The 25,571-nt window shown below is 37.6% G+C and overlaps 1 protein-coding gene across 2 annotated transcripts in view; it reads right to left on the bottom strand.

Annotated features, from left to right (window-relative positions):
• FAM171B (family with sequence similarity 171 member B) overlaps positions 1 to 25,571 on the bottom strand; it is a 36,063-nt gene that overhangs the window by 9,348 nt on the left and 1,144 nt on the right. The window contains exons 2-6 of one of the 2 annotated variants that reach the window (XM_080398397.1): positions 6,380 to 6,448; positions 3,391 to 3,624; positions 2,575 to 2,667; positions 2,124 to 2,282; positions 843 to 1,010 (exon numbers count right to left, since the gene is read on the bottom strand). In XM_080398397.1, the coding sequence (XP_080254523.1) occupies positions 843 to 1,010; positions 2,124 to 2,282; positions 2,575 to 2,667; positions 3,391 to 3,624; positions 6,380 to 6,448 (723 nt within the window). The remainder of the gene's footprint in view (positions 1 to 842; positions 1,011 to 2,123; positions 2,283 to 2,574; positions 2,668 to 3,390; positions 3,625 to 6,379; positions 6,449 to 25,571) is intronic. The other variant, XM_080398398.1, reaches the window with a different exon arrangement.

The raw sequence follows: 25,571 nt of genomic DNA, 5'->3' as shown, positions 1-25,571 counted from the left end.
TTTATTTCTTGAACATGTAAACAAAACTTTGTGAGTGTATGTCCTCTACTGTACTTCCAACAGTGGAATAACAGCTTTTTGCCTTAATAAGGAGTAAGACACTACCCTCTGCACTCACTAGCTTATTTCAAGATGAAGTGTGATGGAAAGTATGAGGTACAATGTAAGACAATCAGTACGGTCATGCACACACACCTAATACAGGACATCTAAATGGGATAAGTGTATGCAGCTCATTACTCACTCTTGACTAAAATTAGACATGAAGAGATGACAAAAGGTCCAGAATGTCTAATCCCCAGCCCCTTTTTCCCATGCATATTCTAAGAACTGTGTTGTTCCCTTTGATAACTCTTACTTCCCCTTCATTTCACTTTATGAATTGCTTTTGTTAACTGAAGTAATATCTATTCCAGTTTCTGCACCAAAGGATCTTTAGAGCTATACTCTAGGAAAAAAGCATCCAGATCTTCAGTTCTGATTCGTTTTCCTCTAAGGTGGCATTCAGAAAATTACCAGGTTTAAAATTTAACATCACCTAAAAGGTACGTTACCTGAATCCCTAGCCTCCCATGAAAATAAAAATTACGTTAAAATTTGTTCAATAGGAATGCTAATGAATTTTACTAAAGCTTTTTGAACCAATGAAAGCAGGGAAATTCCTTTGAACAATTCGAGCTAGTCAATCAAAAACCAATACAGAACCACTAAGAAAAATTATGACTATTTATCACCACCTCATATATTTAGTGCCATCACTGTTCCATGACACACAGTGTCATGTGCCCAAAACTATACACCTGTGTTAAAAGGTAGAATAACAAATAATGTAGTCCACTTACCTGTTTTCATATCGAATGTCCATGCAGGTATAGCATCTCCTGATTTTACAGTACTTGTGGGAAGAGGAAGCGTAATCTGAATGGGACCGTTTACTTTCAGTTCTTTCCCAGTCAAAAGAACGTTTACACATATTGCAGCAAGAGGAGCCAATTCCATGCTTTTGAAACCTGAATATGAGAAATACCTTGCCTGTAATTCTCCATTCATAGTGTATTTTAAAGAAAAATATTTAGAATTAAGAATCTATCCTCTAACTAAAGGCAAGCCCTCATTCACATCAAGCTACACAGTCAGCTGTCACCGACTTGGTCAAGTAAAAATCAACATTTCTTCTCTTCTGGACTTTTAAAAATCTTGTGATTAAAATAAACCCCAGTTATTTCTATACCATATCTCTAAAAGAGAAATAGACTTTTGAAATACACGTTCAATGCTGACTGTAGAACTAATAGTTAGGCAAAACTTTGCTTGGGGGTGGGAGAAAAAGGGTTCTTCCCCTCAGATGATTTGATTACAAAATAGCTAACCTATGTGAAATACAGACAATATAAGGAGTTTTGTATAATTGCTATATATGTAACGTTGAATCAAAACTGAAGACATATGCAAATATGACTGCTGAATTTCTCCTTAGTTGAACAGTCCTCTTAAACTTTCCTGTAAGGATTAACTTCCTAATTTGGCAGTTATAATTAACCGAATGGTTAATTATAAGGCTCAAAGCACTCAGAGGAAACATTTCATATAAAAAGCTTTACAATGCAGCCTGAAAGTTTGTTTCCTTTGTTTTCCTTACACTACGCAGATACTTCAGAATGCACAAAACGACATGGATGGTGAAAGCCGCTGAAACAGAATTAGTAAATACCAGAATAATGTTAAATCTATGCAGGCCCTTAGGAGCTGGTTGTGAGAAAACTCCTTGTGCATCAGATATCAATTAGCTTCCACATGCCCTGAAAGGAAGCTTATTCCTTTAGGAGTATATGAATAATTTAAAACACATGCCAGACATTGAAAGAAGAACTCAAAGGGGAGAAACAATGCTCATTCCCTTACGCTTTACATTTACAGAGGTAAAATATAGATAAGAAAAGTTTTAAAATAGGTAAGATATCAATATCTTATTATTTTAATTCAATGAAAATTAAAGGACAGTGACAAGTTCAAACAAGCCATGTAGTGGCCTTCTCACACGCTGAAACACTATGTCCTCATATGTGTTACAATTTGAAGATTTCTTCTTCTCAGGAAAACACTTAAATACTGTATTTACATACCTGATTTATTGAGAAGAATTCCTGCTGTATAGAGAAAGCTGTCCACTTTCAAAAATTGCTCTGGTACTGTCAGATAGGCTGTAACATTTGTAATGTTGTGGTTTGGTGGAAGCTTCATTAAAGATTTTGGAAACTGAACACTTGGTTGAGATTTGGCATCTGTAAAAGAGTGATGTCTTGTCTTAGCAATGGTAAAATACACAAACAGTGTTTTTCTAACTGTTCAGAAATCAATTTAGCACAACAACCTGTTTTCACCCATTTTCTCCATGGTTTGTGTATTTCTAGTCTAGTGGTTGTCACAGCCACACATACAGCTACACAATTAACTGAAAATCTGGCTTTGAGTAGTACATGAGAATATGAATTGCTAGATTTATTTTTTTGGGGGTATGTGTACAGATGGTTATCACAAAGCATTTAGATTATGGTCTGCATACAATGAACTTACCAGACAGCTTTCCAGTAATTAAGACAGTATCTTCAAACAGCCATATATTAGCTTGACTTTGTGGGAATAACGAAAGCGTCACAGATGAGTATACTGTGGAAAGCGATAACATCTGTTAGACAGTGCAACCGAAAAAAATCCTGCAAGATCCCCGATTCTAAAGGAATAGTGAAAAGAGCAGTTGAAAAAAAAACAAAAGAGAACATCTGAGAACTGGATAAATAAATTACTCCTGCTGTCCAGAGCAGGAATTTTAGTGGCTAGGCAGGAAGACCTCTGTGTATGTTTGCTACTGTCTCATACCTTCTATAGATAAACAAGTGGCTAGAATTTTTAAGAGTCTATCTTGATTTTTTTAAAAAAAATCATGTCACTTTTTAAAAAGTATGCAATAGTTAAACACGAAAACTTGTGAGGAAGCACTGCTGAAAGGAAGATATAACTACAGTTATACATGTCATAGTATATGTACAAGTACTGGCACTCCAGAAATCACTAAAACAACGTGATTTTTGTCAAAACACATTACCAGCCCTTTGTTAAGTCTAGGTAAACAATCTCTCACAATACACTTGGGTATGGCAATATAACCTACTTAAGAGTTAAAAAGGTCTGTTTTCTCTTTTTACAATAATAAGAATTTTGATAACTCTAACAGATCATTCACCATTATGTCTGCATTGACAAGCACATCCCTTGACTGACTTAATTCAGTCATTTCTCAGTTGACAGTAACTACCCAGACTGCTGAGGAAGACAGAAATTTAATTACCGACAGATACAGTTTAATAATAGGACTGTAAGGCTCTTACGTACTTGGCATTCTCCCAGTCTTCCAAGGCAAAGGTGTTAACATGTAACCATCCTTGTACGATATGATAGTTAAACTTAATCCTAATTTGTAAGGAACTTTTATTAATACTGCTCCATTGTTTCCAGTAAGGGTAGAATTTGTCTTCGTGTAGTTAACAAACACTTCTACAACTGCTTGTTGCAGGTACTGATGGCTGATGATGTCATTTACTTGAACTTTTAGTGTAAAAACAGATCCTATTAACAGAAAGAAAAACAAGAGGTCATAATACATCACAACTAAGTATCACAACTTAAATTTTTAAAGAAAACCTACAGTTTATGCCTTAGCTATTCATCATGTACAGTGGGTCTCTATCTCAACAAGGGGTAAGCTCTGGCCAAAGGGAGGGGTATTCATACCCCATATTTATATCCCATAATGATATACCACAGAGAAGGAGGAAGCAAAAATCCTTGAGATGGGGCACAAAGATGCCAAAAAGCATTTACCAAACTCAGCAAATGTAACACCTAACCAATCAGAAAAAAAAAACCAAACAAACCCAAAATTACAAAGCGCTTCTTCCTCTTTTTGTTTAAGCTTGAACAATGCATCTGTGACGTGAGACTCTACGTGCCTGGCAAGTGCTCTGCAGGATCACACTGATAATAGAGATGGTCTTGTTATCCAAGCGTAACCCTCGGCTTGGGTCACACATTTGAAGATGCACCTTGAGTTTCTAAAAGCAGAGAACCTAATGTCTGCAGACTGTGGGATAACATGTTTATTTTCACATGTTAAAGATCATTATGAAGTAACCAAATGCATCCAGACAATTTAACTCTTTTAAACTATGATCTCCCACCATCTCCCAGATTTACAATTCTGGTCTCGTTTTCACTCTTCTGTATTGCAACTTCTAAATAGTATTTGTCTACTGCTAATTAAAGGATTTGACATTCCTTTACGATACCTTGTAAGAGATCATAATCAGAGTGACTGTGCAGCATGTTTAAAACAGTAAGTCTGCTTGAACAAGAGTCTCAAAGATGCTCTTAATTACATTCAGTCTCTCCCACCTTAATTACAAATAATTAGGGAGTCTTTTCATAGACAGCAGGTACGTGAAAATAGACAGAATTCCATGTTTCATCTAGTGTGAAATTAATGTATTACCTTAAATTATAATATGTATGAATCACTGTTGAAAATATTTAAAACATTGATTTTCCAGTATTTTGGTTATAGACATAATGCTATTCAACACCACTGTACTACATTATACCCAAAAATTTTCAAATACATTAATTATGAATACACATTTCTATTTACATCAAATATCAGGCTAAGTTTGCTTGAAATTTATCTACATAATTTCATAATGAACGTAAGTTCAATTTTATTATGTTATCTCCTCTATAATTGAGATGGACATCTCACCAAGAGATTACTACCATTGACCTCAATTTAAATGAAAAGGCCTTGAGAAGCTGAGCATAATCCATTAAAAAAACAAAACAAAACAAAACAACAAACCCCACAGTATGTAGTGAAGACATCCAAGTTGGGACTCCCTGAAATAAGTATTTATTTAGACCTGCTGTATGCATGCAGCATACCATATATTCAAGCAAAAAATAACCTGCACACAACCAAAGCTACACTGGCCTTAATTTATTACTATTTATCGCATACGCAGCAAAAACTCACCAGCTGTGCCAGTTTGATTCTCTAAATTGTTACAGAAAAATCTACATGTCCTTGTGAAAATTAATATATACTTTCAAAAAGAGATCCCAGTGGTACTCAAACATATTTGACTGATTAGAACAGAAAAAGCACAATAATCTTAGAACAATGTCATCTGTATTTTTTTCCTTATGCATGATATTTTAAGAATAAAAATGCTTTTAAACTGGTGTTGCTAGAGGGTTTTGAAATCACATAATGATTAAAAAAAATAATTTATGTCATGTAAGCAAATTATGGCTACTAAACAGATCTTCCAGGTGTTGATACAGTTACACATACACTAGCATGATTCGAGCGGTTTCCAAAATTTGGAAGACAGGTCACTGGCCCTTGGCCAACGACTATTTAAAAGGTTACCAAATAGGGCAAGGACTTGTGTATGATATTTGGATCCTGTAATGGCTTCGAAGCCAGGAGTATCCCATGACCTGTTACCTAAAAGGTAAGAACTTCAGCTGTACAAAATTCAAGCTCATGCTAACAAGAATCAATACCAGAAATGTCTAGTTTAAAGTAGCATTTTACCAGCTGGAATTAAGTCACAAGAAAAAGAGCATAGTATTAGCAGCTGAAATATATCATTTAAAAAAATGAAAACCTAGAATACACTTAGAAAGACACCTCCTTCCAATCATTTCACCCTTTTAGTGTGTATTTTTCCATTTCCTGCTAACAAAAAGCCTAATGAAAACGCAGTGGTGGGGGAATTGCTGCATTCCTCCTCCAGCTGTTAGTAAATTTGAAGGTTATTTATATTTCTTTTTCTTATCCCCTTCAGTTACATCCATATTAAACCCCACTTTTTTTTAAGAAGCTTTTGGCTGAAAAAAAAATAGACTGCAAAAATGGCAAAAGGTCCACTGTTTTCACTTTTTCTCATTGTGAACTGACAAATATCATTGGTTGCCTGTAGCCATGCTCAACTTTCCTTACTTCTTTCTTCTACGGGTTCAGACATTGCCACAGTTTTTCAAAACAGATACTCTTGCCTGAAATGGTGTTGAGAAGATGCTGAAGCGTAGTTGTAAATGCAGACTGAAATCCTGGGGGGAGGGGGGTAGTTACCGAGACAAAGGTCTCCCATGTGGAAACAGGCACAGCCCTATACAATGCAAGCTCTGGAAGAGCAATTGCCTGTGTATTACTGTCATATGTAAATAGCAGTAACCCAAGTGAAAAATGCTCACTTCTCACCTGCTAATATTAAGAAACAGATTAAAGGGGACTATCTCCAGCTCTCACTGCTTTTGGCCTTACCTTTTGTGCTAACACAAGAGTCTTCCTGACAAGGGAAAGTATGCCAGTCAGCTGGGACTTGTTCCCTCCCTGCAAGCAATATATACAAGCAAAATCGTTTAGATTTACCAATATCAACCGGAATACACTCTGCTAGCAGTCACTTGAAGTTTGTGTGCAATGATTTTGGAAAGACTTTTAAAATAATAATAAAAATCTCTCCATTCTTCAACAGTAACAGTGTGGAAGACATGACAGGCCCACAGTATTATGCCTCTGAATCCAACTACTAGTGAAATGACAATATGTAAAAAATCCCAGTTAAAAAAGCCAGATTCCAACAGTAACAATAATTTTCCTCCCTCACAGCTACGTTTCACCACTGCTTTGTATACAACTGAGCGTACCAGAGCATCCTACGGCAGGCCAGCTTTAAGAGCCTAGTTAAAAGCAAAACAAACACAAAATCCCAGGAGCTCAGACCGTGTGCGCAGTGGTTGTACCACATGGATGACTGATCTGTACCTTCCCAAACATGACATCCCTTGACCAATTTCCTCCTCAAACCAACTCCCTCAAATGCCTTTAACATGCAAATTCAACAGACATTTAATGGCATGTTGTATTAACACTCAAGACATCTAAGAAAGTCCTGCTTTTTATTTTCTTTTTAGAAAGATCTTAACGTACAAGTCCTTAAGGACACTCTTAAGTCTCAAATATGACGACGACTGTGGTAGGATTTTTAAATCACAATAAAATGTACTGAAAAACATTTCAGATGCAAAAATGAACTGTTAGTTAACTGTTTAACAAAACAAAAATTCACCAATAGATGAAACTTGTGCTTTTTTTCTGGTCACCAACACTTGCCAAACACAAGTGGGTCAGCTGTGTCTCAATATTAAACAGATCTGACAGAACTCCTACAATCAGAAGAACTCAGTCTTAGCTAATTTGATTTGTGCTGCCTCAGAGGAAGGGAGATTTGTCTCTTGGCAAGTCCACTGGAAATGCCAGCTTCTACGACATTTGAACACTTGCTGATGGATGTTCATACAAATGCAGCAGTTGACAAAGGAAAGCAAGGCCTTCTACCACATTTAGCTACTTCAGAAATGTCACAGCCAGTAAAATGACCTCATTTCTTCGAGCATCATCATCCAATGCCTGGAATTTGACTTCACATCATTGTCCTAACTCAGAAATCGTATCACAGAATTAAGCCAACGAACTGCCTGGAATTGTAAACTGGGTACAAAACACAACAGCGAAAAAGAATACTCTCATTACAACACCCCTATGCAATTTGTTCTAAAGTCTACCTGAAGATAAGCGTGTCATCTCATCACCATATCTATGGAGATTAAATTAACATGGTCAAGGCCAGAGACCTTACAAGTAGCAGTATATTCCAAACTACACGTATCATTAACTGTGACATATAGCAGTGAACACACACATGCAGGGCACTGCCCTGAAAGCACCCCTACACATTCTGCAGCCCAGCCATAAATCCCTTTTCCTATTTATCAACAAGGGTCTATAGCAAAAGAGGTTCTACACCTCGAAGGAGGCAGTTACCCTCCTCAGACACACAACTACCCAATTAAGTGATTATCTTATGGAGCAGAAAGAACAGTAACTACAATTACATTATTCATTAGTTTCTTCCTTCGAAAGAGACCTTTCTCATCCTTGCCTAGAGATGTCTAAACCCATGCCAGACTAGGCACACGCTTACATGTGTTTTATGAAAACTGTCTACACTGTATTACATGCTTAACAGCTCAGCAGATAAAATGCGTGCTGTGCAATTTGCTTGGTCTTAGCTGACTGAACAATCATTTTTCCATCTTTTACATTCATAGAACACTGTATTTTTTGGCTTAATATAATTAGGAATTTGAAAGGTATGCCGATCTGTAAAGAAGAAATCACATGTTCTAAGAATATCAGGCTTTACTACACATTCAGTATTGCAATGGATATCACCACGGGGGGGTGGAGCGGGCAGGAATCAATGTTATATATAATTTAGACAGTCAACACACATCTGGCTTTAGTAAAAAAAGGGCATATAAAAGCAATCCTCCTACACACAAAACCCAATCATTACTTCTTAATATTTCCTTAAAACTACAGTAATGCCAGTGACAAACTACAAAAGCATATCTATAAAAAGTAAAAGCCTATTATACCTTTAAAGCTCATTAAAAATCCATGTACATAAAGGTGAGTTGTGGCAGCAGCTAACTGACATGGAATGATTTAATGCTGAAGTAAGCTGTCCTCACCACAGTGCACCATCAGTCTGCGGTTACCTTTTGCTCTTTATTAAGGTACAATGCACTGACACAGTACAGATTTTTCTGCCTTGCATAGTGTATTAAAATGACATAATAGGTGACCCCTAAACTCCAATAACTATTTTATGGCTATATTCTGAGAGTTACTGTCAGATACTAGGATAAGCTCTCCGACCAGTTTCCAATTATGCTTCATATAGATATCAAATAGCCTGCAAATCTCATTAATAACCCCTACATCCTAACATAGTCTTCATTTGCTATTCAGTGTTCTTTTTATGTTCTCTCGCTCCATGCAGTCATTCATAGACCCTACATACAGATGGGCATGTACATGTATAAAGACATTTCTGACTCTATACAAACAATTCTACATATTCCAAATTGGTAACAGAATATCTGATTTAAAAACTAATTATGTGATTCTTTATAAAGACGTTTATATGCTATTTATATGCTGTTCCTTTGATTAAAATAATAGCATAAAATAGACGCAGAATATTTTTTCTCCCTAAAATGACACAGGAATACTACTAAAATAAAAAAAACATTGTGAATGTTTCTCAGTATGCAATTTTAACTTTGTCTTTACTCATTATTTACAAGTAAAATCTACACATTTTATTTTGAATACGTTGTAACCAAAGAACTTCGCACAGTTCACAAAAGGTCTGAGAAAATTCAACAAATACCTAACCAGCTGTAAAAATCTATTTATCTGGAAAAGAGAATGCTACATTTACCTAAAAACACCACACACATAGGATAACAGATACAATCATTCTACCTGGCTGAAAAGAGAAAACACCTGAAATCTAAGAACTAGCTGACACAGTTTCATTCTTGCACTTAGCACAAGGTTAAAAGTTGTACTGCCCCTCTCTGGAATTACTCCAGGAGTTAAAACTTTCATCTAATTAGCAAACAGCCATGCAACTAACTATAACTATGAAGTGACCGGTAAAGAAAACGGGTGCATAATGACAGACCTGGGTTACAGTCATAGCCAAAGCCTGCCCTTGTTTAGGTTGATCTTTTAAGTAAAATGGCAGAACAATTACTCTAATTTTAAAGCAAGTATAGACTGCTCTTTGAAATGCACTTTGGAGAAAGAAAAACTGACATTTTACTGCCCTGTGTCAGGGATGCTGTTCAATAGTGTTCAACTATAGAGACTTACAAAGAACTGCTTTTAAGCAATACACAGATATTGTAAAAAAATAATATTAAATAAATCTGAACCCGAAGCTAATCAACATTTACCACCACATAATCTATACAGTACAGTTCTGTAGCTTAGCGCTTAGCAGTCTCTTAAAAAAAAAAATTAAGGCAAAATTGAACTTTAAGGTTTATATTTAGAAGATCAACTTTGGCACAAATTTCTGCAGCGGCACAAAATACATCACTGACTTCAGGGACTCGGCAGTAAAACCAGGTCTGAGAAAGTAGGACACCACAGTGTTCCCATTGCCCTATTTCTGGTCAACCAATTTCCACAGAAGCCATCAACAAAATCCCAATTATGAAGGAGCTAAGGCTAGATCCTGAGGGGGAAAAGCAGTGTCTTACACAGAGAATGGCTGTTACAGTCATTTTACAGGAGACAGTTTAACCCAATCTAGTCAAACCCAGATGTCTTCTGCAAGCACTTTCTTCATATTCAAGAGAAACTGTAATAGATTAGAAATTGGAAAAAAATTGAACACACTGTTACTTAGGTGGGGGATTTATCACCCATGAGGCTACTCTGGTGAGCTTTTGCTGGGGGAAGGGGGGGGGAATACATTTCTAACTTTGAGAGCTTTTCAAACATTTTCTTTCACATTTTCTTCAAATAAACCATTCTTTCAGCTACAGAGAAATGCTTCCTTACTTCAATAATGTATATTGTGATAGGCACATGCAGACCGCAGTGCCAGAGTCCTTAAGCACCTGTACACTGGTAAGAAAAAAAAAAAAGAAGTTATTTACTAGAAGCTCACTCATGTAGATACATGCATTATTCCAGCACATACCGTAGTCTTCGAGTGGCCCTTCTTCCCAACTTACTAGGAAGAAACAAAAACATTATGTCAGAAAACATTTCCTACACTATCCAATTCCTCAGTTCCAAATCAAGACTAGGCTGCATCTCTTGAAACAACTGGATACATTTGCCTTTAAGACCCGAACAAAACAGCAGTGTAGGAAAGATGTAAACCCAACAATCTACCGTAATCTCAAATAAAAACCATGTCATCCTTGCTCCCATTGCTTTCTGCTCATTCATTGCTTTCTGCAAACAGTCTTTCCCAGTTCCTATTTCTCCATGCATTTCATAGTTCTCTTGGTGGTGCTCTGCTGTCTCCTACCTCCCAGCATTCGGAGTAATCTCTGTGATGATGACTGCTCCTAATATTTTAGCCTTTGAGATTGCTGATCATGAAGAGATATCAATACTTTTTTTAAAGGTGAGTTTTTTTGCAAGCTTCATAAACCAACAACAGAGGAGTAACTGCATTACATAAAATTAACTGCATTGAATCAAACCCATCAGGATGTACACCTCAAATGGAGACTTCAAATCTAGCAGACTGAAAAACAACAGGGGATTGTCTGCAGCAAATTAGCACATGATCCTGAGCAAACTTCAAGGTCCTAAGTAAATTAGTAGGTCAAAGACTAATTATTCTTTTAGTTCAAAACAGACCCAAAATCCAGTTTCATGTTATAATAAAACTGCATCAGACAGCATGGAGAAGCTGACCATCTACTGAAATACATGAAAGTGTGATGTATTTTACAGATATGACCAAGGCCTCTTTCCCTTCTAAAAGGGATTTTGGTAGCAGAGAGAATAGAAAAAAATCACACTACTTTAGAAATAGACTGGCTTTCTCAGTCATATATTCTAGGGGGTTTGTTCCAGCAATTTATAGACTTAGCACCACTTCCTTACATAGAAGTAACACCGAATTTTTATTGATGCTTTTGAATTTATTTACTTAAAGCAACTTTGTTGCACTTCAACAGAATAATTATTTTCCTCTTACACCAACCTATTTCAGGGGTTCTATTTTGTCTGCTATGGTGTGCCTATATAAACACACTTCTTAAGCAAACAACAGAGGAAAAGGATGTTTACTTCTTTTTTAATGAGGAAGGTAAAGAAAATTACAAAGAAATCTTACTAGAAATCTTGTCCTTAACTATTAGTTTAAATGTATACCTTATGAGTACTTAGGCACTAAAACAACTTCCATAGTAGCAAATAGCCATTACATCAGTGTAAATCAACAAACTAATTTCCCCACAACTTTTGAAATCAGTTCCTCCAAACTCAGAAGCAACTTAGAAGAAAGATAAAATCTAATCAGGACTAAATATGGACAACATTCAACACTGGCAAACTTGAGCTTTCAATTTTTGATAGAGGATATACTCATCTAGCATCAGCTAATTCTTCAGAGAAGTCAGAGAGTTTAGAAACTCCTAGTATTTTTCGAATAGACATAACATTCCAGCTATCTAGTTCCGTGACACACTTGCACAGATACTGCCTGCAGCGCTACCTTGAACTCTTATTTTTAAAAAAATTACCACGCCTCACAAACATGCAAACTGCTAATGCTTGCAATCATTTTATTTGATTTGTATCATTTTAACATCTGCACAGCCTTAGAGCTCAAAATCTATACTATTGCATAGGTAAAATAACATTTCAGCTTTTTCAATTTTAAGATCTGTTGTATATACAAGTGGACTGATTTAATGAAATATTTAAATAAATAAAAACAGCAAAACAACTGTCTTCTACAACCAACAGCTGAGTAATACTATTATAAATGGTTACACTTCCAACCAAGATCTCAGACCAGATGCATAAAAAACCCTGAGTAAGCATGATATTTATTCCACAAATGTTGACACGAACCAAACATTGATGAAATTAAGGTCCAGCAAAATCAATAAAATAAAATGGATCACTATAGACTGAGTCCTTCATGATTACTACTGCATAATCAATAAACACCTTCCTGGAATGATCATGTTTGTAAGAACTACGCAAGAATGTCATCAGGCTAATCCATAAAGCTGCTAACAACTCATCTATCCAGTGGGAACGTACCCCATAACACTTTCAAGTGCACCTAGTTAGATAAAGAAAATAGAAAGAAAACAAGCATTTCCTTTTAAATACTTTAATGGGCTACCTAAGCAAGAGCTATGAAATGTAGACATGAAAGCAGCTATGAAATTTACATCAGATTTTTTTTCCTGTTTTCCTTTAACGCTGTGTGGTATACATGTCATTAAAAAAACCCACTGAAACATTTTTAAGCGCACACCATGTTCTGTGGTAAGGTACTCATTTGCTAAGTAGCTGCATTGTGTTTTTTCACCATTAGATGCTTTCCTCATTCAATTCACATACTAAAATCAGAATGTTTCACCACTCAAGACAGAACATGAGAACTCACAGGATACAATAAGCCAGATTTTTTGTTACAGCATTATAATTCACATGTCTTGCTGTACTGGTATATTGTCATAAATAATAAGAACTTCAATACAATTCAAAATTTACACCTGCTAGTAAAGCTATGACAATTCCAATTACCATAGCAACTTTGCATTTTTATTTGCTGCTATTTCATTGCATCAGCCAGCCTGGTTTGGTTACTATGGAAGACGGAAGCTTAGAAATTCACCTTCCTGGGGCAAGGGGGAGATGGAGCAGACAAGATGAAATGCTGCAGTCTGCAGAGCTTCACTTACCTAGAATTCATTCATTTTAAATATCATCTTCTGTAATCTCAGGTAAGTGAGATAAATGATTACTATTACAAGACCAAAAATCTTAAAAAACCTTATATATCAACTAAAGATAAATTTGCAAGTGAAAGACGTGAATGAGCAATTAAATACTAGTAACAGAGCTCCTGAAGCCTACAAAATAGAACACCTTTGCCCGGGCATTTCAGAGGCCATTATAAGATTATTCTTTCATGCTCCATTTACTCACTGGCTAATACTAAACCTACGATGCTGCTCTTTTATTTTTTAGATGACTACCCGTATCATTCTACCTTGCATCATTGTTGAAGGAATGAAAAAATGAATATTCAAAATCCACAGTTTGTTATAGAATACTGGTGGAAACGTACAGAAGGAAAACATCAAAATCCACATAATGTACTATTTAAAATACTATCTTAAATACCCACCAGTGCAACTGCAAGGACCTATTAGGTGATAAGCAAACATGCATTTCCCACTCATGAACTTTACAATCAAACCTTCATTATGTAAACAGAAAAAATATGTCATTATGCATCATCTTGACAAAATGAGACCATTTCTTGTAATTTCTAATGACTTGTCAAACCTACCCTTTAACAGTCAAGATACTTGGACAGGGTAAGAATATTCCAGTAACCCTATAGCATGAATCAATTTTTTTTAACTCGGTGGGTTAGGTACCAGATTAGTTTCATGTTATTCTTAGTGGCAGCTAGTGAGTGGAATTAGCTGGAAAAAGAAAATAAAATCTGTGCAAGTTCAAACATTCCCTTAATTTGGCAGAGTAGAAAAAAAACCAAAAGGAAAACAAAGCAGTACTGTCTTCAAACATGACATTTAATGCCCTGAAGGTTTTAACCTTAAGACATATATGCCTGCATAAACTCACAATGTTATAATATAACCTACAAACTAGTAATTCAAACGTCAGCGCACGTTACTCACTAGTCACAAAGGAAAGCTACTATTGTATTCAGTGACATTATTCAATAACATGCTGGTCACTCTTCTTTCCTGAAAATACCTTTCTTCCCCCAAAGCTGCATAATTTCATACTACTTAAAGAAAACTATTTGCAATGTTACAGCACTGTTTATCTTCCCTTATAGGAAAAGATCCTCTAGTCCTTTGGACGAAGGCCAGTGCGTAAAGACATATATGGAAAAAATAAAATTGCAAGTTTGCAGGCCAACATTTCCTAACTGTAGTCCTGTACATGCAGGACAGGAATTTTTTAATGCACTGGTTAGGAAATCCATACTGCAGCAACAAAAGCACCCAACAATCTACCATCTCTTTCATACATAAATTTTTATTAAAGTTGAGTTTCATAAAATGAATGATCAAAAAGCATAGAACAACAATAAATGACAATTGATTTTTAGAAAAATGATTGCAGAAGAAAATGACTGCAGATTCCTACTAGTTCTAATTAAATAAAATTCCACAGATGCCGTAAAAAGAGTTTAAAAAAAAAGAGAAGGATCTGTCAAATCAGATCATAGGATAAGGCAAAACAATTTAATCAAGATTACCCTCACAATAATGTAACTCTTCTGCACACATGGATGCCACTGAGGTAAGTGTCAATAATGCATATATTAATGATTCGGCCACTGCCACCAAATCATTATTGCCTCTCTACCGCTCAGCACAGGATGAAGTGCTCCAGGACCCACAGCTGAAGGACAGCTGTTAGAGATGAACACGCTGCCCACCAACCGTGTCTCCAACACAACCACCACCACCACAGACACACAAGTTCTCCCTTCACAGCAAGTGGCCAAATTCCTGTAGGGAATAATTGGAAAACAACTTAGCACCATGGAAACCTTTCTAGGATGATGGAAATATTTTTATTGGCACCAAGACTGAAAATGGAACAGTTTTCCTTCCCAGATTCTCAGATTCATTCAGCACCTCTGACATTGTGAGAACTGGACTGGGGGGAAGCAAATGCACTTAAGTATTTCTAAGACAATCTGTTCCATGAAACACTGAAAAATCCAGGAGGCAGAATTGTAGAGGGACACGTTATCTATACTGCGCTTAGTAAAAAAACCCAAACCAACCCAAAAACAGACAAAAGGGGGAAAAGGAACCTGACAACTAATTAAGAGGCATTCAGCCATGACAGATTCTTTTGCCCAATGCTGCACCAAAACTACACAGCATCTCACTAATGTTTTGCTGGGTCTCCATTCCAGTCAATTTAATTACAGGATTTTCTCAACATCAGTGGTCCATAATCCAAAGAAAAATCTCTCCTTCAGCCCAGTGAGTTTTCTCCCTTGCTCTCACAAACAATGAAATAAGCTCCTGTGATAAATTATCACAAGGCATAATTCATGTTATTAACAACTTTTATTATTCCAAACACAGTCTACTTATGTTGGGTAAATGCAGCACATCAAACTACTAATTTCTCCTGTTCAGTCACTTAATGAAAGCCTTCAAATAAGAGGAACATTTTCCACAATGACCCAAAAAAACTTTATAACTTCATTAGTGTCTATAATAGCTGGAGAGGGCAAGCACCTCCTTGTTTATTCCAGCGAAACAGCCTATATTTTCAAATATCTTGACATCATTGACCTTTTTTCTAGTTTAGCTCGCATTAGCACAGATAAATTATTAGCCAGATTTGCTACCTCATAGAAAATAACTTACATGAGAGTGTTCCATTCAGTTTCATTTGGGAGCCTTGCCTATATAAAGTCATTAATAATAAATAATTTATAATAAATCTGGTGTCTTAACAAATTTCATAACCAAAAGTCCATGCTACACACTAGTATCTATTTCAACGGACTGAGCCAACTGTATATATCATATTTATAAAACAGCCCCAAGTCTGCAGCAAAGGATGTAATCCCACTTTCTTCTAGTTTACATGCATTAGAGGAAAACGGCCTACCCAAAACGAAATGCAAAAGTTTCAAGAGAAACAGCAGCAGCTGACACACCCCATAGCTGTGTACAAGTCCAAGTCAGTGACTTGAGGAGGGGACAAAACGCACCCTCAAAGTCTGTAGGTGCCAATGAGCTGAGGATGCAGTCAATATGCTCCAAGGGACTTAGACAGAGATATGGACCAACAGGAACCGGGTGAAATTCAACAGGGATAAATACAAAATGATGCATATGACCCTTTCCACCAGTACCAACAAGAGATTGACTGGCAGGGCAGTAGCTCTGCTGAGAACGCCAGGGAGTCCTGGCCAGCAATAAGCTAAACATGTCAGGAGTGCACCCTGGAAATGATGAAGGCTAACAGCACACCACACTGCATCAACAGAAGCAAAGCAAACAGCAAGAGAAGTAATTAATACCTGCCACTTAGCACTCGCTACACTGCATCTGGAAACCACATTCAGTTTTGGACCCACACAAAGAAATAAGCCTTGTTTAACCTTGCAAAAGAAAGGCTTTGGGGGACCCGAACAAGCCTTCCAAAACCAATGAGTTTACCCAGAAGGCAGATGCATAGCAGGATAACAAACAGCAACAGTCACAAATGGGCAGGAAAGGATCTGACTGGACACAAGGAAAATAGTTTTCTCTCTGAGGACAATCATTGGAATAGGTTGTCCAGAGAGGTTCTCCATTCTTGGAGGCTTTCATGGCCTGACAGCAAAGAACTCCCACAGCCGAATTCAGTATCAACCCTGCTTTAAGCAGGTCAGACTAGAGACTCCTCCAGCCTACATACCATCATGGTTCCAGATCTTCATAGTTACTTTCAAATCACAGAAAACACTGAAAGAAAAAAAAAAAACCAAGAACAAACATCATCTTCACTTGATGGTGGCTTATTTCAGCTGCTAATTTTAATACACTTAGCAAATCTGACTGGATGTTTTAGTAGGAGTACAGCATCCCATGATAATTTGGAGCTCACAACCTGATGCAAATTTTATGCTTTATTAAGGAAATGGGGTGAAAAGATGTACTTTAACTTGCATGGCCTTACTCAGTAACACTAGACATACTTTTTCTTGCATGGCCTAACTTAAGAACACCTGCAGTGAATAAAACCAGAAACACTGATGATTGTAAAAGTAAAATCAGGGTAATTAAAGGGTTGCTCGGACCTGCAAATAAAACAACCTACAGCATGAAACCTGAAAGCTACAGGCACGCTCCAGTGGAAAAGCTCAGGTAAAAGATTCATAAGAAGTCAAGAAATAAAAGTAGTATCTCAACCAGAAGAACACATTTCAGAAGAGGCAGATGAACTACTACTGACCATCTACAAACTAAAAAAAAAAACAAACAACCCACAAACAACCACCTGAATTTAGCTCTTTCCTGCAAGAAAAACTGCATCATAATGGGTCAGTGCTCCAATTTATCTGACTATAACTACACCATGTTTAGTAAAAGTGCTCAAGCAAATACTCAGTTGTACAGGCTAAAGCACTCATTAATCGAACGACACTCCGCAGACCTTAGAGTGCTTTTGGGGTGCAGTGGTCATGTCAATAATGCATTTCAACAACAGCCTGTCAGGGACATGATGAAGCAGTTGTGAATTCTCTGTATTTTGCAGCTTCATGACCTCTTAATGCACATGATTCCATATGAGCCTTGCACTCATACCTGTAACTGCTGCATCATATTCAACACAGAAAACCCACTCCCCACCACAGCTATCCACCACCATTTGCAGGTTAACCTGCTATAGGTGTCAGTTGTACACGTAAGACCAACACCAAAACAGACACATTTTTCAAAATAAGACAAGGAAAATCAGGTTGACTGCCAAGATTTTTTTTACCCTCTAACCCATCAACAGCCACAATTAATTTCCACGTAACCTCCATGAGAGGCCACCTCTTGCCTCTTCCACTGGTAGGACCGCACTGTCTCAGGTACCTGGCACCAACAGCAGTAAGTGCAGAATGCTGAAGTGAGAAAGGTCACGTGGGAAGTCCAGCAGGAAGATCTGACCCGGTGATCCACCTCCTTCAACTGTCTCATTTCCATATTGTAAAGGGTAACAACTCTGCCCTGAAGTCTGACTTACATCTTTCAACCAGAAGAGCCCCCACGATGAAGCACCATCACAACCTCAGGGAAGAGAGAGAAGGACAAGTAATTGAGGGGGAAAGAATAAGGATAGCATGGGAACCCAACAGGATTCACGTTTGTACTTGGTGAGCTTTAGGGGGCTTATACATGCACAGACAGGAAAGAACATCGTTCCTCAGCCCTGCCAATCCCAGCAGGTCACACAGGATGGCTCCTGGGAGCTACACCAGACAAGAACACACATCAGCAGGATTGAGCCATGCATGTACCTTCCCAGGTGCTCTTGCATAAAAGCTATGAGGCTCTGCAAGTGGAACTGAACAATGACGAGGACGATGGTTCACCTAGCACGGAGGTGTCGCCGAGGTAAGGTCAGCCTATGTCCTGCACCAAAACTGCTCCATCAAGTAAAAGAAAAGACAGGTCACTGTCATGGCAGGCTCCCTTCTGAAGGGAACAGAAGAGCCAATATGCCGGCTGGACCCACTTCTTTGGGAAGTCTGCTGCCTCCCTGGGGCCTGGGTTAAAGATGGAAGAGAAAGGTGGAAAGTTATGGCAGCTAGTCCAACTGAGATGGGAGGAGATTGTTTTCACATCATCTACAGACAGCTGACAACTGCTTGTGAAATTCATAGCGTACAAGACAAGTTTTTTTGACAGAACTGCTGGTGCCACACATTAGTCTTGTGTTCTGCCTGAGAAGCTATGCTTAAGGTAACTGGTGCTTTTGGTGTGTCCTCCACACACACTGGACTATGCCTGTTGATATTTATCTCCTAGTCACAAGAACCTGCTCGTAATACAGTATATGTGTGCCTTCTCATACGGAAGGTCTGAGCATCATCCCTTCCTGATCTATGTCCCTCCGAAAATGACAAGGCAATACATTCTGACCTTAAGGTCCCCAGCACAGGCTGTTTCAGCAGATGCACTTTCATACTGCCAACTGTAAAGCTGGGCACCCTCACATCCTCCCCTCCAGCATGTGTTGGCATCAAAATTGCTCTCAAACCTCATATATTCCTTACAACATGTAGTGATAGAAACACGAAGCAAGAAATGCAATAGTTGCCTTGCAGCTTGCTGAATACAGTTTCTTGTAGAGATGTGCAGCAGGTGGCAGTTTAGGAGAACATGAGGTGTACTGGAACACCTCTAGCAAGCTGGGATTAGGTAGGAGGAGCTAGATGTGGTAGTTCTACCCTACTGAACACATAAGCATTATTCAAGAGTACACTGACCCCTACGGTGCAATGGAAATTCCTGATCACGGGATCTGGGTGCTCCTACTGCACACCAGATTGCTACATCTATGAAAAAGGAATTAAACAGAATACCAGGAATAATACAGAGGACTCAACTGCTCTGTCACATTGTGCTTTAAATCCCCATTCATTGAAGAAGAATATAGTCTATAAAAAAAAAAGCAACTTTCAAGACAACAAAGCAACCTGCACTATATTTATAAGTTTGGTATGACAAAAATAAAGTTTGTTTTGATTAAGCTTTCTTCTCAGATCTTTGTCTGTCTTCAAAGACTTCATCTACTGAGCTAGTTCACAGAGAAAGCAAGCTATAGATCCCCAGTGACCCAGATAGCAGTTGCATTCCAAATCCCGAAAATGCCTTTTTCGCAGCCTGACAGCAATTCTGTGAATGTTTTTACATATCAATTGGCCTTTGATGCTGTGTCCTCTGCCAACAGATTGACAAGAAATAGTGAAACTTTAATAAAATAAATAAGCACTGCAAAACCTACCACCTTGCAATAGGTAGCTTCCTGATGTTATTGATTACCCTTGCTTCCTGCCACTTTCTCACCGCATAACTCTGGGCCCCATTTCTGTGAATACTAAAACACATTTCTGCCCTTGTCTCTCTCAGTTCTTTATAATGAAAGCTACTATCAGCACAAGTTTCTTGAAAACAAGTTTTCTGAAGCACAGAGTGTGATGCTGTATAATACATTACAAGCTTTAATAAAAGCAAGCTTTCAACTCAGGAGAGCTGCCTACGTCTTCAGAACTCCTCAGTACCCTTTTGTTTATACTGATTCTCATCCTAAAAAATAAAAAAGTACCTGTTTTTTCATTTGTGCTCTACTGTGAAAAACCCCAAACCCCTCTTTTTCTTGTATATGCAACTGATTGACCTAAATCATGGAACACATGGACACATGAATGAAATTATCTGTTAATATATCTTTTTCATTATTTATTTCTGTCTCAAACTGCTGACGCTTTATCACCTCTCCAGTGTCCTAATGCCCTTCCTGATATTTTGTTGCACTACTAAGCCTTAGATCAGCACACAAAGCTAAGCCACTTAAGAACATCAGCTCCAATAAATCAGGACAAGTCTAAGTCTTACATTCTTTCTTTACTTTCTCACCTAGCCGAGAAACTATTATTGCAAATCCCAGAGGCTGAGAATGCTGAGAAAAGTGAACAGCAAGCCAAAGGACATTTTCTAAGTGTATTTCCATAGATGAAGTTGCTTGCATTAAGCCATTTTGCTGGGGTGTGCATGTAATACTTTTGGAGTTCTATTTCAAAATGAAAATTATTTTTCATGCAATCAGAAGTCAGCTTTCCAAAGTTTCATTAAGGTTTTCCATATAAGAAACACATAGATTCCCAACAAATGTTTACATCTGATATACCTAAAACAAATCAAAAGTCTTATTGTAAAGACTGCAAACCATCTCCTCCATGTCCAAATAGAAAACAGTTACTACAATTTAACCCGTAAGCTTTGACAACTTAACAATAAACCTTTTCCCGACACCAAGTATATTCCATTAGCTACTAGAGAAGAAGGCTGTGCTGTCGGTTGTGTAACTATTAACCCCAGTGCTGATCAGAAGTCCCTAGTTAGACAGCCCTGACTTCTGGAGCAGAAACTGCATCCTACATAATCCCTCAGTGAAAATTACTGTATTTCCTTCTTTATAGGAATGCTACAGAATCTCCTATATAGCTTTTATCTCCTCACTCATTTTCTTGGGGTCTGTATCTGACTGCGACAGCAGCTCCAGAACAGAACTGAATTTTTTGCTGCCATACTAATCCCCTATCCAGTGACTAGAGACAGTAAACCATACAGTTTGTTCCACAAAGGGACAATCAAGCTAGTCACACAGCACTGGATACTTCATTTTTTTTAAAAAGGTGCATCATTATGTATTATCACTCAGATTCCAACCCAGATTAACAGAACAAGATATCAAAACCAAATGTTCCTCTAAATATCCAAGTACCACCTACACACCAATATGCAAGTTAGTAGGAAAAACATTTCACAACTAGAATCACTGAAAACAAAGATTACCAAATCAGTAAATCACACTTACAATGTGTCAAAGAAATATTTCTGTTGCGTTATCTCAAATAAAAAGGAACTACGAGAAAGTTATGTCCTCCTTGAATGATCAGGAAGACAACATACAAAAGAGTTTTTAGGAAAATCTTAACTAGAAATCTCTTGTCTGGAATACTGGTTTGCATTAGATAGCAACTCATCATCACATGCAAGCAGTCACTATTGACAAATGGGCACAGGATCAAATTCACAGGCAGCATCCAAATAGCGTATTTGTTTCCAACAGGTACAAAAGTAATCTCTTATATTCTTCTGGGTTTGCCAGCAATCATGTATTTATCTCATCAGTCTCAACAATTAACTGCAGAAATGTGTACAGCTATTCCAATTCTCTCCTCTCCTTTATTCAGGACCACCATTAGCTGCTACCACTTTTTAATTTCACCCTATAAAAATCAAGCTAATTTTCCCATTGTATGCAAAGTCACCTGCATAAAAAAAAAATAATAATAAAACTAATAAAAAAATTTCTTCTTCTCTGAATTCTAGGATGTAAAGCAAATTGGGAATGGTCTATAACAAACCCATGTCAAGTCTTCTTGCTTATACTGGGATTACAAAAGGTATAGAGTACCCACAGCATAGAACATGTAGTTATAGGACAGAAACTTGAAGGAATAACACCTATTTTAAAGCATAGTTCGAGTCTGACTTAACGTCTCGAACATGGAAAAAAAACTTTCAACACTTCCAACATTAAGATGGCATATGTCATCCTATGTGCTGTCTATACATAATGTGACAGCTTCTGTTTACAAAACTGCTGTTTTTTCCAGAAGAATCTTGTACATTCAGCACACATCAGATCTGCCATGGAACTGATGCAGTTAAGTATCACTTATTCAATTAGTGGTCTCTGCTCTGTTTATTGCGCTGTATCTGCATTATGAAGAGAATAACAATGTACCACATCCAAAATATCGCAACCACAGTGAATATTAAAGAACACAACTCACATCTCCTGTAAAGAATGCATCTCAATAAAGATAAACAAAAGGGAACAAAGAAAACCAAAACAGATTTGCCTGGATCAAAGCCAGGACTATAATTTACTGAATTCTGTGCTCAAGCCCACTGACTTCAACGCTGACTATTTGAAGCTCCCAGCAACTTCTCTTCAATTGCTTCTGCACACCAGAGTCCAGATTTCTGAACTGCCACACAGAAAATGGAAAAAGTTACTATGAATAACAAGGAACCAAGACAGGTTCTCCACTTCAGGGCAAAAAAAACCTGAGGAGAGAGAGATGGATCTCTCTGGTTAGGGTGGTGATGCCTGAATTCTGGAATAGCTACATCCCTTAGATAACACAAATCAGAGTAACTCCTTGAACAGAGTTCCTCTTGTGCATGTCTTCTCTGCCTTGTCTTTAGAATTTACTTATTTCTTTTGGCAGCAGTAAATTTGTTGTTGTTTTTAAGGGAGGAGAAAGAGGAGATTAGCAAGAAAACCTATTCAGTCATGATGTGCAACTACCTTCTCACTGCTGCATTTACATGTCAGCAGTAGAGTCCATACTCGAAACTTTTGTACACAGCTGTGCTGACTTTAGCATCTCTTCTAGACAGCACAATTATTACACTGGCAGGAGCCTGTGTTAATCCAGGAGGGAACTGATCTGTAGAACTGAATAATTAGCTTCGACAGAACAGGGACATTGATACAGGAACATCAACTGAGAAAAGGTTGTGAACTTCAGCCTTAGCACAGCACCTTCCCTATTCTAGGAGGATAAGGCTCATTTGCTCCAGCAACACCGGGGTCACAAGCACGCAGCATAAATCCAAATTCAGCCAGGCTCCTCCTTACTTCCAGAAGCCGCTGCCTGCCTGGCAGTTCCCAGCACAGGACCTGCAGCTGCTGCAGGAGTGGCCTCTTCAGAGCGTTCCCCTTAGGGATTACTCTGCTGCCAGTCTTCTGCTGCAAAAGCAACAGCCGTTTATCCTCCCTACCTTTTGGCTGTAAACCATCAAAAGATAATTTCATGGAATAAGACATTAGTATCTGATAAATACATAACTGGAGTCAGGCTCTTCCTTTTTAAAATTTCAAAAACATCAACATAGCAAAAATTACTTACATGCTTTACTGAAAGGAAATACCACACAAAACCCCAAAGGTTATTAGCAGCTTCTTCATAATAATGAAAGTTATGAAGACCAGCTAATCACTGCTACGAAAAAGATTCATCACTATTGCCTTTTTTTGATTTTTTATGAAAGAAAAAATTAATCAAGATCATTTAGAAAGCCAGCCAACCAGTAAAATAAAGCTTTAACTGTATTTAAATATAACATAAACGAATGCTGAGGATCAGCTCAAAAAATACATTTTTAACATTCATAAACTGGGATTGATCATGAAAGCTGCATACTACAAGACACTTTCAGGACTCTCATACCTCAAAACCTATGAAGCAAAATAAACAAATAAAAGAAAGCAACAGCAACTAGGCACGTGGGTCTGCAACAGCAACAACAGCAAACCAAGAGCATCAAATTGTTTGGTACCAACAAAGACTTCAGCCAGGGCTGAAGGCAATGAAGTAACAGAGCTTCTTGAAAAGAAATCAATAGCTGAAACCAAAGAAGATCACTGAATTACAAAAACTGTGCCCCCCCCCCTTTTTTTTTGCCACTCAATTTTTAATGAGAAAAACATTCACTGCACAAGTCAGAAATGCTGTCAATGCCGTCTAAATGGGGTTTGCTGGTGATTAATGGTATATTCCTCTAAAAGCACAGTAAGAAACAAAATAATGAAAAAGCATCAGCTGAAAATGAAAACCAGGAACCAAGCTGTTTATCAAATACCCTTCTTTAAGGCCCTATATTTTAAATGTTTTGGGGGAAAAAAACCCAAAAAACCAAGCTACACAAGAAAGAAACCAAAAAGCAAGTCAAGCAAGGCATTGTAAAGAGCCTATCAGGAAGATTTAAATGTGTTCATAGTCTACCAAACCTAGTTTCTTGTTCTACATCTTTAAGAAGTTACAAGTAAAGACCATAACTCAAGATCTTTGCTTATATTTCTTAATTAACATACATACTTTGGCAGCTTTGCAAATTGGCTTCAATTCAGCAAAATATTAAGCATATGACTAAAACGAAGAACGTTTTATACCTTCTTGAAGTCAACTGGAAATAGAAACATGCATACATGTTAAAAATGAAACATATGCTCCAGTGATATGCCCAAACAGAGCCTTGGTGCTAGAAGGTCTTAAATAATTCATGTTTGAAACCATTTTGAAATTCTTTGGTGAAAGGCAATACATCAAGAACAACACTGTTTTTATCCCAATTGAGCCTGAGCCTTCAGAACAGACACATTATTTTTTACACCGGGTGACAGAACAAACACCTCATCACCTGCCCCAGTTCTGCAAGGGGGTAACCTCACGAATCTGACCGTAACACCACGGCCTAATACTGACATAAGCACATGATTTCCATACTCTCAGCTGTTGGATAAACGACGTGTTTCCTCATTCTGCAGAGGAGACGCAACAACCAACGAGCTCACCAGCCCCATCACCCATTTTTGACAGGCTTGAGACGCTTACACACGTTGTCAGCTGGGGTTTTATTTATTTTTATATTGATGCAAATGTACATCCAAATAAATAATTGAACATTACATGTATTTTTATACGTATATTGCACCTCTCGCCCTGGTGACTCCTGCCAGCGGGCAGGAACGC

This window comes from Falco punctatus, assembly GCF_963210335.1.
Source record: "Falco punctatus genome assembly, chromosome: 8".
Taxonomy (NCBI): Eukaryota; Metazoa; Chordata; class Aves; order Falconiformes; family Falconidae; genus Falco; species Falco punctatus.
This window is presented reverse-complemented; position numbering and strand designations above follow the sequence as displayed.